General features: G+C 39.1%; 2 protein-coding genes across 5 annotated transcripts in view; one reads left to right on the forward strand and one right to left on the reverse strand.

Moving 5' to 3' along the window:
* SLC66A2 (solute carrier family 66 member 2) overlaps nt 1–12,488 on the forward strand; it is a 55,946-nt gene extending 43,458 nt beyond the window's left edge. For both annotated transcript variants that reach the window (XM_007426444.4, XM_007426443.4), the window contains one exon: nt 6,826–12,488. In XM_007426444.4, the coding sequence (XP_007426506.1) occupies nt 6,826–7,033 (208 nt within the window). In that variant the 3' untranslated portion in view covers nt 7,034–12,488. The remainder of the gene's footprint in view (nt 1–6,825) is intronic.
* Nucleotides 12,489–12,627: 139 nt separating this feature from the next.
* The window catches only part of KCNG2 (potassium voltage-gated channel modifier subfamily G member 2), a 70,595-nt gene continuing 66,657 nt past the window's right edge, over nt 12,628–16,565 (reverse strand). For all 3 annotated transcript variants that reach the window (XM_025165564.2, XM_007426445.3, XM_025165565.2), the window contains one exon: nt 12,628–14,981. In XM_025165564.2, coding sequence (XP_025021332.1) covers nt 14,163–14,981 — 819 coding nt within the window. In that variant the 3' untranslated portion in view covers nt 12,628–14,162. The remainder of the gene's footprint in view (nt 14,982–16,565) is intronic.

The raw sequence follows: 16,565 nt of genomic DNA on the forward strand, positions 1-16,565 counted from the left end.
TGTCATGAAGTTTACAAAATGGCCTATGTGCTTGAGTATAACAGGTAATTTTTTTTGGAACAGTCCAGAGTTTGTAGGTACAGTGGTACCTCAGGATACGAACGCCTCTACTAACGAACATTTCGGGTTACGACCAGCTTTGGCAGGAAAAATTTACCTCGGGTTACGACCAACTTGGGATACGTCCAGAGTCACGGAACGGATTAAGTTCGTATCCCGAGGTACCACTGTACATTACATGATAAATAAAATAGCCTTTCTGCAGCTTGATGGAGCATAGGTCTAAATAGTTGTCCTTCACATGTGTTGGACCTCAGATAGGTATCTTGGCTAGAGGACTATGAGAGTTAAACCTGAAGGGTATCAGGTTGGGCAAGGCTGAAGGGGAGCATAGCCATCGTAGACCTTAAGCCAGCCTTTCTTAACCTTTTGACCCTGGAGGAACCCTTGAAATATTTTTCAGGCCTTGGGGAACCCTTGCACATTCAGGCTGAAATTTAGGTCAGAAGTATTATATTTGTTTCATGTGTACGCTTGTATATGTGCATTAATGTGGAACCTGTGCTTGTTTTTTGCTGGCCCCTTCCCACTTTTAAAAATTATGGAAGACCCCAAAAGAGCTTTCATTTGTATGGGCTATATTTATTGATATTTACCATATTAAAAATTAAAATTGACACATTCGCTGCCACTACTGCTTCTCATGATTGTTCAATGGGATTTTAATATTGTATTATTTTTCAGTATAGGGTGGCAAATAATTTTGATTCTGTGGACCCCTGAGAGGGTCTGGGTCTCCCCGAGGGGCCTGAGACCACACTTTGAGAAACACCATAGTAAGCTGAGTTAATTAGTAACCTGACGGGGCAGGGTTAATTATTGCCAGATCAGGTTGACTTAGACATGGATTTGCAGCCTTGCACTGAAGTTGTGTGCACACATTTCTTGTCATTGCCAGCATCTGAAGTTCTAGAGAAAGCATCAGAGGGGAGTCCCAGGTTACAAATCTCATCTTTTGTAATACAATATAGGGGTTATTCTGTATATTTAAATAATTGATCAAAATTATTTTTTGACAGACAGCTGTTTTGGTCTATGGTAGCCCCAAAACAGAATGAGGCTGGCTAAATGGATGTAGGTTTTAAAGTAGCCACTCCATGAGTCTGATGAAGTGCTCTGTAGTTCATGACAGCTTGCTCCTTTTAATAAAATTTGTTAATCAGAAAACGTGCTACCAGACCCCTTCTGATTTTTGATCAAACAGTATCTGGTTACAAGTGGGAGGGATGCAGGATGTTTTTCTCAGAAATGAAAACAATCACATAATATTCATTCCCATTATGCATGTACTCTATATGTAATTACTGCTATTAAATCCTTTGTTGTAAATGCAGTTGTCAGCATTGCATAACTGGATTGCTCTTTTTGCCTACCATGTCGAAACTTTTAAATGTTCAGTTATAAGGCACTTATATTAGAGGGGCGTGTTTGACACTGGATATCACAGTAGTGAGTTACATAGCAGGGAAATGCTATTTTTGTTGCTTGAGCCTCTGGCAATAGCATTTCTTCCAACCCAGCTACTGCTTCTTTTGTTTTCTCTGGCATATGTATTGTTACAAAATCTGATGCTTTTCTTGAACCTCTTACTATTTAACTAGCCATCTTGCAGTATGGCTTGGTATAGATTTGATTTCTGACTAATACGGATTTGTTTTCCTGATCGTCATGGAGCTGTCAGCATTTTCCTGATTGGCAGGCCTGGCTTTTGGTGACACTCCCCCCCCCCCCAATCACGGTCATTTAGATCCTGGTTCTTAGAGGGTTTGCAGAAAATGTGCTCGTCACAGAAACATTAGATATAATGGGAAGAGTTCTTCAGAATGTTGGGATCAGGACATATTAGGGCTGTGCGTACTTAGAAAAGATGTGGAAAAACTGCTTTTGAACTTGCCAAGTTCCTATTCGCTGAAGAAAGCTGTCGTTTTCTGGCTTCTGAATAAGCCTTAAAAAATGGAGATGCTTTCACATTAATGGGTTGACTCCTTAAAACAGCGGCTTGAAAAATGATGGGGTGTTTTAGTCAACCATTCCTCCAAATCATCTTCAAAGCGTGCGCAGCGTTAGAACGTATGATACAAGTTAGACTGCTGTGGAAATATAGTTCTGGGTGTTTCACACAATATTTGTGTACTTTATTTAGGTTTTCATTTAACAGGGCTGTTACAGGCTTTAGTTTGCAGGGCAGGGTCAAAAAGTCAAGATGGCAGCTGTGATGACACAAAGAAAGCCCTGCCTCTTTGTTATTGTCATTGTGCGACACAATGCCTATGAAAAAGGGCAGTACTTTGATTGCAGTCATAGCTGCCATCTTGACTTTGTTGACACTATGGCCCCTGGCACAGATGCCCTTGGTTTATGAGTCCTCAACAATGGCAGTTGATGGCAATTCTCAACTACTTGCCTTTGTCTTTGGTGTTGTGCAAGCATTATTTTTGCTTTTACAACTTGGAACTTTATGGCCACTAAATGGTAGTGCTGCATACCTGTAGGATTTAGCCTTTATTTTTATTTTTCGTTTCACTGATTATATATTCTGACACTCATGAATGATTAATAACAATCACTTGGTGGCTTCTTGGATGTAATCTTGTTTCAGGTTTGGCCGTAAATTTCCACACTACATTAATGTCATGTCTTTGGCGGAAAAAATGTGACATGAACTTAGCTAGCCCGAATGCAGACCCTTCTTAGCATATTTCTAAGTTGTCAAAACACTTCTGGATCTTTTCACAGAATTGCAACACTGTTACATATCTCCCCTTTTTATTAATGGAGAGGAAAACTGTTCTGTAGAACAGCTGCTCAAAACGAGGAAAATAACCTTTGTGTGATAGAACTCCTATCTGTCCGTGCACTTGGCTTCTCGCTTGCTTGCAGACAGATTGCATGCTGCTTCTAGCTTCCTGCCTGTTGGGACTTTCGTTCTGTTTTTTGCCTCTTCTGTCCCTCAGAAGTAAGAGTGAGCCCGAGCAGCTGTTCGGCATTTGCAGAAAGCAACATTTTTTCAGCTGATTCCGATGGCAGAAAGCTAGCTTGATTTCCTTAGGCATATGCAAAAGTTCCATTATCTTGAAGTGGGAGGGGCAGGGGGAGGGGCAGCTGTGCAGTGAAGAGGCAATAATGTCTTAAATGGGAGCATACAGGAAGCAGAAATTTTCATGTCATGGATTGTACCAGATGACCGGCTGAGAAGGGAGGGGGCAGCCCTCCTTTTTTCTAGTCCTCTGGACAAAATGTACTTCATTAATTTGAGCCTGTCACAACTGTGTTGTTTTGTCCCCCCCCCCCCCCCGGCTTCTACGGAAACTTGAAATAAAAAAGGATGAATAAAGGAGTTAAAATAACTTCAGCATATTGTAGAACTATAGATACAGATTAAAGCACTGCCTAACAACTTATGCTTATTATTTTTGGATATTGCTTCTGAGCCTTCGTGCATAAATACAGGAGTGGGAAGCATAATTTTTTTTAAAAATGAAAGAAAACGCTTTATGTTTGTGAGAAAGAGAACTGTTGGGAGTTTTCTTTGTTTATTTAGAGGGGCTGTCATTAACCAGATATAACTTTTTTCAGGATGGTGTATCAGTTTTGTAACTCCTTTGTGTGAAAGTGTAGGATTGGATCCACAGGAAAAAGTACCCAAGCTCTGCATATAAAATATTGAGAGTGTTGTATTTCTTTTTTTTTTTAAAGTCCGAGACTATAGTTCATTGAAAGTTATATTTAATCCTGCTGTTACATTCCTGATGTTTAGTGGATGTATAAATGCTTCATTACCGTCTATAGTGTTCATTGTTATAGCTTCATATATACTGAGTGCTGGAGAATGTTCTACGCAGGTACGACTGCGGTCTTCCTTTAGACAGAAATCAGATTAGGTCTCACTTACAGGGTTGCTGCCTTAACTCCAAGTCACGCAGAAGACATTCCGAACATTCAACCATTTCCCTGTTTGTAGCGATAGGTAGTCATCTTGAAAATGATTGCTTCCTAGGTACGTGGATCTCTTCATGGAACCTTCAAGGTGTGAGCCCATGGTTCCCACGCAAGATGCTTTACGTTTTTGTGATGTCCACTTGCAAAGCTGGGTTTTGCAACATCAGATCTTTGCGGAGCTGAGTTTTTGGCAGTCTTTTCGGTCTAGGGGCGCTGTGAAAACATTACTTAGATGCTAAGGTGCCATGAATTGAGAAGGTTTGGGAACCTCTGGCCTGAACTTGACAATACAGCTAGACACAAACTCTCTTCTGGAAATTTCAGCACTTCTCTAAATTACTGGGGATGGATTGCCCAGATAGGCAGGCTGATCCTTGGGCTATTTATTCCCAATCCACATGGATTACCAGGAAAACCAAATGAAGTGTATGTGTGCATGAGTACCTTCCAACAGATAGTGGACTGAATCCTGATTAGTTGAATTCAAGTCCCATAGGGGAGATCTATGTTTAATTAATTTAGCCTGTTCTAAAATATATTTTATATAAACTACTACTGAGTTTTCAGACACTGTCCTTAGGGAAGTAGCATCTCAGGCATGAGTAAACTGCTCATCTCTCTTGTAGAAGACAGCTTTTTAGCCTTGGTCATTAGATTTCGATAAAGTTAATGCACAAATATAATAAATATTTTTGCTATCTTCAAGTTATAGTACAGTCCTAATTACATGTCATGCAGTGAAGCTTATTCTTAAATGACAGTATTGACGATTGTGCATCTCTTTCTTCAACTTTTGAATACATTTTTGGGTCTTAATATAAAGTTTATCCTTTCTAACCTGTATCTCTGGCTCCCTTTCTTATTTCAATGGTTGGATAAGAACTGGGCCATATCTGAATTCAGTCATACCCATGGTTGCACATCATAAATTGTAAATAAGACTTGAAGTGCTCGGGGTTTTCAATTATATTTTGTACATGATGCACAATATATTTTAATTTATTCTAGCAATTCTGAAGCTTTTACTGGGCATTTCTTATAATTTCCATTTAAACGATTATTCATTTATAATGTACTAAGACAAAGTCACTTAAAAGCTGGTGATGTCTTTGAGTCTTGCTATTTATAATGCATTAATGAAACATTTAGCTTTCAAATGATAAAAGCTATTTAAGATTGCTTTCGTTTTAATATGTGGTGAGGAAAGCAGAATATTATTGTGCTTTAAACTACAAAATAATGGCTTAAAAATAACAAGAATGTTAAATCTTTTCTTTAGTACTGTTAATTCTATAGTTTGGTGCACTTACTTTATTTCTTTGTGTCCACAAAATCTAATTATCTGGCAGCATTGGACAGATTTTGTATTCAAGTGATGCCCATGCGCGCAGTCCTTATTATATGCTATCATTAAATCAGGAAACCTCTAGTTAACTTAATTTTCCATTTTTGTTTGAGAAGGTATGTCTAGCTTTAAAATCACAGGGAATGTGCAAAATGGTCTTGCATGGAACAGCTAGATTCAGGTGGTCCATATACTGACCAAAGTGTTTGGCTTAGATGTAGACCCAGAACAAGTATGTTGGGTCAGTATAGATGTTCTGTGGTGGAAGACAGCAGGAAAATGGCAAAGTCATTGACAGCAGCAGCAGCAGTAGTTTATGGCAGCAGCAGCTAAGCAAAGATACAGGGAAGAAAAGTGCTGGGTGGGAGGATCAAAGAGAAGCCATTTTGGCTATGCCATCTTTAATTCAAGCGTGGTGGCTAAGGGCAAGGAAGAACTGCTGCACAAACCATGCAAAGATAGAGGGTAGAGAGGAGCAAGGTGCCCCAAGCTTGCTCTACTCATCCTGTAGGACCCACTTGGAACATCTCTAAACTGAAACATGAATCAATCAAGATATTCCAAGTTTCAGTTCAGCCAATCCATGACTCATCCAAAATGGTTCAGTTGATCCCCTAAACACAATGTATTTGTTCCATGCATGGAACAAACAGATTTTCTGTTTCATGCACACCTCTAGAAATAACCCAGGATCTTAAATGTAAGTTAATATCCTGGTTTGTTTTGAAGATGGAGGAACATTGGTAAATTGAAGACCTAATCATGTAATTAAAGCATAGTTTACCCAAGTTCATGGGCAAAAGGGTTGTCCAACTTTACTTGGTTAAGACAAGATATTATAATCTAAACTAGGTCATCTCCTTTTTAGCCTTCAGCAAGTTGTCATCTCTTAGACTCCTTTACCCATCTATAAAATAGGAAGTATTAGATGACTTCAGAATTGTTGTGAGCATGGCTGTAGCTAGCAGCACTGCAAATTTTAAGGTGGTTCAAACCTTAATTGCTACTCCTGTACCATTGCTTCTCCCATAAGTCTGCTTATGTGGGTATCTTTTGAAAAATCTAAGAGATGTATCTGTATTTATGTATGCATGTGTATTTGTAAATGAATCTAGCCTTGAAAGATGTATTTGGCTATGCATTGTATGACATTCTGTGGTATGGTCTTGATGAACTTGATAGCTTTATGACTAACTACTTTGCAGAAGAGCAAACAAAAGATATATCCTATGTGTTATCAGCCTTACAACAACGTTTGATCAAACATTATTACTCATTATATCAGAATATTCGTAATAGCGATTTCTAGTTATCTCTGTTACTGGCCTTGATATTTATTTGGATAAACACTGTAATGCTTTCTTTCTTCATAAAAAGGAAATATTTGCTTTGCCATTAGTGGAATTCCAACATCTGGGTCAGGGAATACCTTTATTAGTGCTCTTTATCTCTTTTTAATTTGTTTTTCTCTCCCTTTTAAGTGTAAAGATGGTGCTGATGTGGACCAGCGGTGACACTTTCAAGACAGTGTATTTCCTCCTCAATCAAGCTCCGTTCCAGTTCTCGGTGTGTGGACTTCTCCAGGTTTTTGTGGACATGGCCATCCTTTTGCAGGTTTACTTCTTCAGCTGCTACCCACAGAAACCCATTCCACATTCAACACATCCAGCCAGTACAAAGGCACTTTAAAGCACAGGGTAGAAGCAATTATGAGTTGAGATGTAGAAGAGGTTTGGAGTCAGCCTTAGCTTCAGCTCTGCTTGTACCTACTGTGTTTCTGAGGAACTAAGAATAGAAGAATCAAAGATGCACACCTACATGGACACTTCTGGCATTTTTTCCTCATTTCATTGGGTTGCATATTCACTGAAATGGTTTCTCCTCTTTGGGGTTCCAGTAAGGGGTTTTCTTTTATTTTCTTCAGTCCGACTCAATTCTCTATATATCTGTGCACGGACGAATGTGTGTATCAGAAGGGCTGGTTGTTCTCAATGCTATTTTTTCAAAGGTCAGTCATAAAAGTTGGAGTATTTTGTCTGAAGCGTTTACCTATTTATATAACATACGCATTTGGTTATGTATTTGGAATGTTTACATTCCTTAAATGAAAGTGCAGAACCGTTTTTAAAAAAATGTGATGGGTGACACTTGATAAGATTGTAGGGGTTGATACTAGGAAGAGGTGGCTTAGTGAATGATGTCAAGAAATAGATTTTGTGCAACTGTGTTAAATATATATCTGCAGACTGCTAGGCCAGTGTGATGTATAAATACATCAAAGTAATTAGTGATTTTGGTACAAATGCTACTACAGCCAAACAGAACAGACTGATGCACAGCAAGTATTTAGAGAGCTCAGAAAGATGAGTAATTTTGACCACCTTGGAGAAATTACAAACAGAATCTATACAGGATTTATGTGTAAAAGAGGAAGAGCTTGAAAGAAAATCAGTGTTTAGTTTAGGCATTATTTGCATACTGTTCCTGTATTTTTGTTTGGTGGAAAAGCCACTAGAGTTATGTAACTCTTGTCTTTGCAATGTGAGCACAATGAAATTCTTAAAGTTACAATCCTAAGCTACACAGGTCAACCACAGTACTATCGGTAGCACTGCATTTTAAGCTGAAGATGTTACCTGAGTAGGCTTTTCTCCATGAAAGATAAGGTTCACTAGACTAGGATAAAGAAGTAAGAGCAATAGTTGGATAATAGAGCAAATCTTTTTTTAAAGAAAATGTTTGTGTGTGATATTTTTCTAAATGTTTAATACCAAATGTTGTCATTTTATGTTTGGGAGGAAGTGGGTCTATTAAAAAAAAGGGGGGGGGAAATATAATAGTAATTCTAAGCCCATTGAAGTTTTGAAAGTTGCTTCATTTTAGCAATGCCATAGCAGGTAACTGAGAGCACTCTGGGATGCAAATTTGCAAGAAGAATAGAAAAAATGCAGGATCTATAAAATGAATTCACCAGACTTATATAAGACTTCTAAGATTCGATTGGGCTACACGAAAAGTATTGCTTGAATTGTTTTAAAAGTTCCTTGGCTACTTGTCAAGACAAACTTGCTTTCATAGCTATGAGGTATATATGCATTCTGCAGTGTTTCAGGAATCACTCTGTTCTCGTAGCCATAAAATGTACTGTATATGCTTTGCTGTAAGATGTATCTTATGCGGAGGGGCATTTTATTCAATGCTGATTAAATTGTTACTTTGATTCCCTAAATTCTCCAAAAAACGTATTCAAGTCTGATCAGAACTCTTCAGCTGGACCTCCTCCTTGCTTCATCCAGTTGTCTCTCTCAAACCTTTGGTGACCTGAAGACACCAACTTTTCACCTTTGCAAGAGTGAGAGCCTATCAGAAGCTTTGCTTTATTTCTTCTACTTGCACACCTGATCTTGGCCATGCTTCCTCTCCTGTATTTCATGTCTGAGGGACAAGCTGTTTCACTATGGCAATTTTGAATGCGCAGGAACTCAATCCCTCCCTTAAACAGCAGAAACGCAAGGCAAGGCAAGGCAAGGCTGAGGTAATAGCCAATATCATTTGGCTATTGCTATAATGGAGCTCTCTCTGCCCAGCTGGCAAATAAGTAAAACCTCAGGAAAGCTGCTTTAGTGAGAGCTTGGTGTGAAACACTAGTTGTGCTGTTGATTGGCTTCCCTGCTTATTCCCTGGTGCCTGAAGTGACCTTACCAAGCTGATTTTATGTGGCATGGCCGAATGTGAATGTTGCATTGCTCTCCTTTTCACAAATGTTCTAACCGTGTTAGAACACTGTGGCAGTTGTCTGTTAAATTATATATTTCCATCTTAGTTTTCCTTGGTATGCTGCTGTAGTGAGGATTGTATTTCTACTTGTACAACAGAATTTATTAAACTTGCAATGCTAGGTTTTATTTTTGTATGGGGTAATACTCTTTGCTTTCCCAGTGTCTTTTGAAAAGAGGTATGGGACTAAGCTATGTTACATAAGCGTAGCCTCCATATAGTCAAATACCTCTTTATATAACAGGTGTTATTGAAGGTAAAATTAATAGTGTTCCACACACACACTCCCAGTTTTTCTTCAGTTGACTTACCGTACACAGGTTCTTAACTTCTGCTGTCAATACTAAAATATAGGCTCAGAACATCACAGCAGAGCTACAGATGCCACTAGAGAAGTTTGTGCACTTGTGCAGTATTTAACTGTGTGGGACTCTCCTGAACTCCAGATAGCCAGGTATTTAAGAAAAGGGACATTTTAATACTACCCATATACAGCATTGGGATCAACATGAGTTGATTCCAGTGGGATCATAACTATCCATCACGTAGAAGAGAGCCAATTGTCTCGGTTTTTCCCATGGCACTTCTGTTGGCATGACTGGAACATTTTAACCAAGAGTGGCCAATCTTTAATTGGACAATGGTGAAACTCACTCTCCTGATCAGCTGGAGAAATGCAGGATGCCTTCTAGTGATGCAGGAGGATCAATTTTCTCCCAGCTTTTTTGGGGGAGGGGGAGGTGGGGAGGAGGGATGGATGACCCATGTCCCTGAAAATTGGCTATTTTGCCATCAAATCTCAACACCTCTCAAGATGTTGGGAGGCCACATTTCTCCATAGGACACAGGTTGTCTATCACTCACTTAAGCATTCTCCCAGCCACAGGTAAGCTGCTCATCAATCAGCAGCTCTGATACATTTGGAAGAGTATCCAAAGAGCACCTCAGTAGTTAAAAAACTATTTCCTTAAGAAAAAATTCTGTAAAGAAATTTTGTATATTTTAATTATATGTTGAATGTATGGAAAAATTCAATTGCACTTATTGATGATCAGTTTCATTTTTAAAAAAATAAATCAGTTATACACAAATTCATTATTTGTTGTTCTTTTCAAATGTAAAATGGAGAAGAAATACTGTTGTGTGTGTGGGTTCAGTTAGCCTGACCATGAAAATTGGCTTCCTCCTCCAAAGATATATTGAATTTGAGAGAGAAAACACGTGTAATACACACACACATACAGGAGAACTTTACAACGTTCACTGAGCTTCTAATATTGGAATAAGGCTGCTTTTTATTGTGTTCGGGACTGATTGTGCGCCAGTGCTAAAAAAATTTAGCAATATACTAATTTTCTCCATAACACCTCATTTACTGTACGTTCAAAGGCCAGTCTTCTAAAACAGATGGTTTTAATAATTTAACACTTTGAAATGTGCATTTTGCCAGCAAAGGTGAGTGATTTCTCCAAGATACCAATTATCTGATATTTAATTAGATGTTAATATGTAAGAGATTTTGCACTTACACACTACTCACACAGAACCAGGCCTCTGGATAACCATCTGGATACATCTTTGGCCAGTTCCAGTTGACCCCCTCTTCTGTTCCGTTCCATCAGTTAGTTGCAGCAAAACACTGCTATTGTATAAATTTTTGTATGAAAGATAAAATATTACATGTGACACAGAATACAGTAAAAATCATATTTATGATTGGCTGAAGTCAATGGATCTTGCATGGTAAATTTTAAGAATTGGACCGTAGAATCGAAACATTTGTTTCATCTGGTCTGTTTTTTAAAAAAAGGTGTTTTGATATCTTAAAAAAAGTCTGCCAACCTCTCCAATAAACAAATGCCTGAAAAATTTTATTTATTTAAAAGATAATTTGTTATGTAGTCTTCCTTTGTAGGGCGAGAATCTCTTCACAAGCCTTAGAATCTGATGTCCGAATCACATCTACAGTCCCACATATGGTGGTAGGATACTGAAGGTTCCAGTTGCTCCCTACCAATCATCTTGTAAAGCACTATGTCCTACCCTTTCTACCCTGATTTTTATCAAATAACCGTGCTGCTTTAATCCGTCCTATTGTTTTTGGACAGAAAAATAGAAAAAATGACATTATTTCCATCTAGAAGACTGAATGCAATAGAAAAAGTGCTGCCTCTGGTACTTGCACTAAGGTTCACTTTGGTAGAGTGTTCCACGTACTCCCGCAGTTGCTGTGCTGCTAATATAATGCAAAAATGGAAAGGATCCCTGGGTAAATTGCTGGTAGCTGATGCTCCAGTTCAGACTCCCAGACAACATTAGGCATTCCACACCAGGACTCTGCCAGTTCAGAACCAGACTGTAATTGCACACAGTTGCCTGAGTTCAGAAGCTAAGCCAATTTATTTCCAACTAAGTGGTGGTGTAACCCGATCTGCAGAACAAACAAAAAGCAGTCTGCTTCCCCATTGGAAGGGACCTCTTGCCTCTGGATTCTTCTGAGCTCCTGATTCTCCAGCATTCTAGTAGCTCCTTTAAGGGCAACGCTAATCTGACTTGCTGGGATGGAAGTGAGTTTTCTTTCCCCTTTCTGTTCTATTAAGGAGCAAGGAACATGTTAGTTTCTCTTTTACTTTTTGGGGGGGGGGGGTGAGTGGGGGAATGAGGGATTTTGGTTGGTCCAACAGAGAGGAAATTGCACAAATTGCCCTTACAATGAGTTTGCACTTCCTGTAGCTTAAAAATTACATATTGCCCCCTTCCATTTCAACTGGTGCTAGATACAATGAAGTATTTGGTGGCAAGATGTACCATGCTATCTTCACAGTTTTCAATGGGGCTTTAATACATGACGATTGGGTAGCTTTACTGCATGGGGGGGCAGGATAGCCAAATGCATGGAAAATGTTGACAGTGGGGAAGGTGTTAGCAATGTATTGTATGCAATTTCCTTTTTGTGTGGAATGGAGCAGGGGTGGGGTTGTTTGGACAAATGATAGCTTTGGTGGGGTACTGACTGGCACTAAAGGGAGAACACTCCTTCTCAGCATTCTGAAGTCAGTCAAGATGGTTGGCTAGGTTCATTTCATGTTGCTTGTAGGGAGCTGAAATGGTTTGTGGAAGTGCCCATTATTTGGGAAAGTTCTTATGTTGAAACTAGAAGAGAGACTGGCTCCAAGTCTGTTTATCCTCAGCTACTAATATTAGTCTTATTATTTTAGTAGACCTCAGTCACATGGAACAAGTTATACTGTACGTTTTTCACCCCCAAAGTAGGAATGGGGCTTTCTATTGCAATGTGAGCTTAGCTTCTCCTAGCTTCCCTAGCTTCTTCCAGCATGAGTTCAGAAAGGCTCTTCTATGTGAAAAACTATGGGTTATATACAGTTCTACATATTAAATGAAAATAACAAAAGCTTAGATTGCACATAGAAAACAAAGAGTTTATGTGTGATAGAAACTGCTTCAACAGGTAAAAGAAAACTGGTTTTAAATTATGTGCCACAAGCTAATTTTATTTTCCTTTTTTATTTTCAAAATAAACTGGAACAAATGAGAATCAGAAAGTAGAAATTAAGAAGCTTTTTTTTACAATGTTCCTTGCTACAGATGAAATGTTTAATATAGCTCAGCCACACAAAACAAGGCTGAATAAACTCCTAGTGTCATCACAATCTTGCTGATCAAGAATCAATACAAATGGAAGAGAAAGTGGACTTCAGCCTTACTACTTACCTCTTGCACTAGGACCCTCTATTTTCAAAAGTGGCAGGGCTCTTAATTTTTGCTTAGATCCAGGAGCTGGAGTTCACCACAATTACTAATTACTGTAAAATGCTCCTGCCTCCTTGTAGGAAAATACACTTCAAAGTACTGCTCATTGCTAACTCTTGTGTGGTTGCTTCCATCATAGTGGTGCAGTCATTTTTAATCATCAGGAACAGATTTGCATGGTCAAAACATATCCAAGCCTAGAGCTTTTATCTCACATTTGTAAATCCCACATGCCTCACAGAGCAAGACTTTGTTGCAGAGATAGAGGAAAATAAAAAGTGGAAGTGCTTTGTACTTCCTCCTTTGTTGTGGAGATTTGCAATGGCCATTTAACTTTTGCATGTTCTGTGGTTTGCCCCATATTCAACTCCATGCCAATTGTTATTTTTTGTTTGTGCATACAATTCTATTATTCGTAGCATTAATTTATTTTATTTTTTTCTGAGAAAGAGCAGAAGTTTCCCAGTTTTTTAACCTAAGATTGCAGGGGCTATTTGTTGGCGTAACACGAAAGCCCAATACTGCTGTTCGGTTTGAAGAGGACTGGAGCCAGCCAGCTATAAATGTCCTAGAAGTGCTTTTCCATTTTAAAAATCATGGCTTTAGTACCAATGGATCAGACATAAGGAAAAGATCCAACTAAAATCATTTTAAAACAATGCACATTTAAATCCGAACAAAGAAAACATCATCTAAGCTAGGGTGCAAAAGCTTCCTGTGGCCAATACCAATAATGCATAAAGAATTGAAGCAGGCATTTTTATCGAAGGAAAAACTAAACCATGGGTAACCTAGAGATTGGCTTGCCAGTTAGTCTCAAAGTGTCTTTGTACCATATAGCAAATTCACTTTTTAACCTTTACGCATCATGATGTATACAATGACATGAATCCACTGTCCAATCTTTCAGTTGCTCTAGTTCTATACATAGGGAATGGAACATGGACGTATTCTGAATCTGGACACTTTTAAAAATATGATTTAGCTATGTTATTTCTTCCCACGTACACTAAAGAAACATGTTGAAAAATTGCCTTTGAAAGAGCAATTAGCAGCATTTTTAGTGCTGAAGAATCTCTGAAATTCTAAAGTATGTTAAATGAAAGCCAAACTGTCCTCAGTACTGTGATTGGTCACGTAAGCCATTGCTCAAAAGGCAGTCTTTCTGGTTGTAAAAGGAGATAAGCAGTTTGGTAATTACTTTAAGACATAAATGCCCCTCCATCCACTTTTCCTCTGCACTTCGTGCAAGATTCCAATTTCATTTGTGTCAGCAATTCTTCGTCCCTTGTTCCATTGCAGCCTGAATCGCTGCTCCATCACTCCCCTGTGAAGAGGAGGAATCTCCTTCCTGAGAGCTGCTGTCTTGTGGGAGGTTGTTGCTTTCTTCCAGTTCATGAAGTTGCCTATTAGCAGCTCGCTGCTGTTCTTCCTTAAGCTCTATGTACGAGCGCGAGAAAGTGTGGAAAATGGAAGTGACAGGAAAAGCCATGAGCAGGATGCCACTCAAGATACTGCTTAGGGCTACTACCTGCCCCGGAATACTACGAGGCACCATGTCACCGTAGCCAACAGTTGTCATGGATATTACAGCCCACCAGTAACTGCTGGGAACACTAGTGAATTCATGCTTGGCACCCATTTCGTTTTCTGCCAAGTAAACGAGTGGTGAAAAGAACGCCATGGCAACACAAAGGAAAAGAAGGAGGAGTCCAAATTCCCGTGTGCAGCGGCGCACAGTGAGTCCCAGGGTCTGCAATCCCAGGGAATGCCTTGCCAAGCGCATGACGTACAGGATACGAAGGGCTCGCAGGGTGCGCAGCACCAGGCCCACTCTCTCTAGGTACTTGTTTCCAACTCCTCCACCCCCACCCCCAGGCTTGTTGCTGGTTTTGGGAGAAGCCATATCTACAATCAAAGAGATGTAGAAAGGCAAGATGGCCAAAATGTCTATAATGTTGAGTGGCGTCTTCAAAAAGGCACACTTGCTCTCTGCCTGGATCGTGCGCAAGATGAACTCGAAAGAAAACCAAGCCACACAGACTGTTTCCAGCACAAAGATGTCATGGCACTTTTGGGAACACTCCCCCTGCAAGGAAGGCAGAAAATTAAGGGTTATTTAGCAAGCTAGCCAAAAGAAAAAAAAAGTTCTTTAGTTTAAGATGCCAAAAATGGTCTTGAATTGTGTGCTTCTGTGTTCTCATTTAGTAATTTGCTAGAGAATTAATGCTGCAATATAAAGCTAAACTAAATGCAATTCAATGCATTGGCATCTTAGAGACCAACAGGTTTATTATAGGATGGACCTGCCCAGACAATAGCCTCCTTATAACATGATATGTTCAAATTATTCATGTTCTAAACGAACAGTTATTATTTTTGGTAAATTTCTCTAAAAATAATGTTCAGACTGTCCTCATTTTTATGAATCCCTAAATCCTTTAGAGCAGTGTTTTTTAAACTTGGCAACCTTGTGTTGTGTGGACTTCAACTCACTGCTGGCTGGGCAATTCTGGGAGTTGAAGCCCACACATCTTAAAGTTGCCAAGTTTGAAAAACACTGCTCTAAAGGATTTAGGGATTTAGGGGGTTCAAAAGCAGTTCTTTTCCCCAGTCAGGCCCAAATCGCACTTAGGGGTATTATAACTCACCAAATTCACACCAAAACTGGGGCTTGATTCTGGGGAAAAAAATGTAGCAGCTACTCTACGTTAAAGAGTTGTGTTGGAAAAGCTGTTAAAGAAGCCGATTCTACAAAACAATTTCTCCCCCCTCCCCCAGTATCTAAATTAAAACTAATCACTGCTATTTAAAAAAAAATTCCAAACGGTAAGAGAACTGTCTGATTATTATTCGTTACTGGAAAATGAACAAAGTTGTTATTTAAAGGCTGTAAATAAACTCACCAACACAGCACTTAAGCAGCAACGAATAATGATTTTTCTTTGGTTGTTCTATCCCCACTTCCAAATATAGCTGCAATTCACCATTACCTTTTTGTTATGTGTGAATGTTAATCACCTCAAGCAAGAAAACAGAACCAATAAAGAATTAGAACAAACATGAATTACTTTTCCTTACAAATTCTATGTGATTTGGTGAGGGGAGTGCAGAGCTTAAGGGTGGAAATGGAGGTTTGCCTTCTAGAGGCTTCTCATTTCTATTTCTATCTTTATTTTTGAAAAAAGAAACCCCCAAATTATACCACTGAAACTCTCATTTTGCTGTTGAGTTTTGACAATGTGATTTCTGGAAGCAGGGGAACAGGCGTCATATAACTCATAGGTTGCTGAACTCACGATACTGAATTGAATTATAGGGTTGATGTTCTGTGTTCCAGCAATGCATTTTCCTTCTCTTTGAAGGCAAAAGAGTGCTTTCTTGCTGAATTCCTAAAACCACCATGATTTGTGGAAAAAAATGATTTACACATTTCCCACAAGTCTGCTCAAGAGATTACTGGATGATTGTAATGGTAGATGGAAATGACCTTGGGAGACAGGAGGAAGAGCCACAGCCTAGACAACAGTCTGATAAACAAAATTTGAATCCAAAAGAGGAGGTGTGGCAAAAGTGTCTCAGAAGGTATCCTCCCTAGTTTTGGGGAGAGTAAAAGTGAAGGGAGGGAGGGGTACTTTCAGACTTGCAAAATTCTGTTAATGCAACCTTACAA

The sequence above is a fragment of the Python bivittatus genome, unplaced genomic scaffold, assembly GCF_059951505.1.
Source record: "Python bivittatus isolate LINGU-HERP-01145 unplaced genomic scaffold, Pbiv_v1 ctg000840_np1212, whole genome shotgun sequence".
NCBI classification, from domain to species: domain Eukaryota; kingdom Metazoa; phylum Chordata; class Lepidosauria; order Squamata; family Pythonidae; genus Python; species Python bivittatus.